This window comes from Fulmarus glacialis, unplaced genomic scaffold (assembly GCF_000690835.1).
Source record: "Fulmarus glacialis isolate BGI_N327 unplaced genomic scaffold, ASM69083v1 scaffold18709, whole genome shotgun sequence".
NCBI lineage: Eukaryota > Metazoa > Chordata > Aves > Procellariiformes > Procellariidae > Fulmarus > Fulmarus glacialis.
In genome coordinates, this window is record NW_009235384.1 from 1 (window position 1) to 2,966 (window position 2,966).

General features: G+C 50.2%; 1 protein-coding gene across 1 annotated transcript; it reads left to right on the forward strand.

Moving 5' to 3' along the window:
- Positions 1-298: 298 nt before the first annotated feature.
- Positions 299-2,214, forward strand: MRPL28 (mitochondrial ribosomal protein L28; the record flags this gene model as incomplete). Its single annotated transcript, XM_009586015.1, has 3 exons — positions 299-448; positions 1,120-1,206; positions 2,137-2,214. Coding segments are annotated over 3 exons (315 nt in total), but the record flags the coding sequence as incomplete, so codon positions are not given.
- Between the last annotated feature and the right edge of the window lie 752 nt (positions 2,215-2,966).

The following is a 2,966-nucleotide window of genomic DNA, read 5'->3' on the forward strand; positions in this document are numbered from 1 at the left end:
CAGGTCTGCCCCCACGCCGCCCTTGCTCAGGGGCTTGCAGGCATCTGCTGCCCTTAATGTATTAGTACAGGTCTAAAGCTTCCAGCCCTTAATACCCGCTTGATCAGAGCCCTTGGTATTAAAAATCAGAACTGGGATCAAATTAGCTTCAGAACAAATCCAAGGGACCTTTCCCTTTTCATAACGTGTGTCCTGAGAGCCTCTCCAGCGTGCGGATAAACTGCCAGTTTATCAGTCTACACGCTGATAGACGTGCGTGTTCTCTAGCAGCTGGTCTCTTGGTGCAATTTAACATCAGACTTTACTTCTCCAGACTCCAAAAGCCGATATGTGCTCAAAGCTCGGGATGGATTTGAAGCGAACAATGCTGCTGCGACTTGCACGGCGGGATCCTAAATTGCATCCCGATGATCCAGCCAGAAGAGAGGCGATCTATAATAAGTACCAGGTGGGTGCCTGACCTGCAGTTCTTGCCCTGGTGTCTGCGGTGGTGTTTGCTGGTTATCCAGACTGATAATGCCCTGATCACCCTGTTGCAGCACAGACCAGTGTTAATGCTTCTGTGTTTAGGGTTAAGGGTATGGGCAGAGAAGATTTAAACGTTGTTTGTCAGGTTTTTCTTGTCTTTCTGTGGGCTGCTAATTTCTGTACTGATCATTTAGGAAGACAAAAGCCTTTTTTTTTGCTGTGATCGAGGTCAGTGAGGGTCTGCAATAAGCAGTGGTAGGAGCTGGCACTGCTGACAGCAGCAAGAATTTGTACTAATGCTGCCGCAAGGAGCCCAGACTGCCTGTGTGCAGTTTGGTTTTGTGCAGGTGGGGGCGGTTGCCAGCATAGAAACACCTCCAGCATCCACGGTCTGTGGAGTTGTGCTGAGAAACAGCCCCAGAACTACACAAAGGAGAGGCACAGCAGCGGACAGAGGAAGCAGGACCCTGGTGAAGGGAAAAGGAGAGAAGGGAAGTGGACTTTGGTTGCCAGAAATGAGGCAACAGTGTTTTAAGGTTTATCCATAGTAACATTCCTACCGATCGCGTGTTTGTGTGAGTTGGGCATAGAGAGGATTTGCGTCTTAATCACCTGGAAAGACTGTACCGCCTGCTCCTTCTTTTATCACAGGAATTTGTGATCCCAGAAGAGGAAGCTGAATGGGTTGGCTTGAGTTTAGAAGAAGCAATAGAAAAACAGAGGCTCCTAGAAAAAAAGGTGAGTTCCTGAGGCAGTGCTTAGCACCGAGGTGTCTTAGCTGCATCAGGCTGCACGTCCAGCTGATCTGAGCACTCCTCAGCGGTCGAAGTGGTGCTCTGAAACTCCTGAGCAGCCACATGAGCCCAGTTAAATTTGGGTGCCCAAAACATGGGGCTGAGTTAAAGCACATTGTAAAACCAGATCCCCCAATCAGGGGAGAGATATTTAGAGGGGTGGCTCATAACTCCTGCCCCATTGCATGAACATCTTTGCCTTTGGTTGCCTTCTGCTATATACTTGTGCTTTGAGACGGGTGGGTACAAGCTCAGGGCTTGCTCAGTTTGTGACCCTCTGTCGCTGCAGCTCGCTTGTTAGAAGCAATATGCAGAGGAGGGTGCACCAGAGAGCTGCTGGGGCAAAAGGGCTTCCTGGGCTGGTGGGGTCCCTGGTGACGTTTCCCCCAGACCTGTTGGCTCCTGTTGCGGCTGCAGCAGGGATGGAAGGGTCAGGAGTGCTGACTGCGTGAAGCGGTGCTGGGCCCTGTGGGGTCCAGCTTCTTCAAGGAGTGTGTTCACCCAACGTGGCTTCAGTATAGCTCTGATTTAGGGCAATGTGAGGAGGGAGGCAAGCATTTTTAGGAGAAAAGGGATCCCTGGGAGCTACTGGTGGTTCTCGAATGCAGGCAGCACTGGGAAAGCTGGTGAATGTCCCACACAGGTGCCTATCATGTTTGAGGCAAGGTTACAGAGCTGAGCAGCAGCTGTGTCTGGAGGAGTAGTATAGCAGGTTGTCTTGTTCAGCCGCTGAAAGAAACCTGGCCCATCTTCCTCTAGTTTTAACTGTTAACGCTTCCGCAGCACTGGCTCCTTGGGCTATCCATTAGACTTCACCCCTTGCTGCTGCTCAGGTTCACTCCTTTTAAGTGGTTTACCCTCTGCTTGGTTTCAGGACCCTGTCCCACTCTTTAAGGTGTATGCTGAAGAGCTCGTCAACCAGCTGAAAGAACAGGCACTGCAGAAGCAGTAGAAAGAAAGAAACCTTTGGAGCAAAACCCCTGCTGCAGATCAAGCTGTGGGGTTCAGTGAGTCTTCTGTCTGAACCACGTTGTGTGGAAGGGGCCACGTGAAGAGCATGCCCAGGAGCATGTTGCAGTTGCTGAAGTCTAATGACAGCCTAAATGCAGTGAGGAACTGTTCCTGCAGGCTGAGGGAAGAATTTCTGTCCTGTGGCCTCTGAAAGCATTTTTGTAAGGCTGACATAATGTGGTTCTTCTGCCTGTACAAGTAGTTGGCTGCTGTTGAAAACTTGATCACGGTATAAAATGAAATATGCATTTTGGGAATATCAGTAAACTTTTCTCTGATACTCATTGCTCGTTAGTGTATTCTAGCAGGGACTGTGAGACATGGTGGTGTGACTTAGATCAGTCCCCAGCCTTCTGCAGCAGAGACGATTGTGCCCTGAAAGCGTGACCCCAAACCCCTGCCTCAGGCGGTGCCTGCCAGCAGGTGGGGCTGAGCTCCCTGGCCGCAGTCGCTGGCCGTACACCTCACTCTAACCCCTTGGGTTCCAGCACTGGTTTTGTTTGAAGTTGGTGATTTTTAGATCTTTTATTTTGTAAAAATGTAGTTGAGGTGGGTGTTCAAGCCTTTGCTCCTGTCTGGCAACAAGGGACTGAAAAGCACTTACCAGAATTACACGCTAGTGAACAGCGCTGTGCACCACTGGTGTCTTCATGGTCCTGCAGTGGGTTTCTTGCTGCAGAAAAAGCAGCCTCT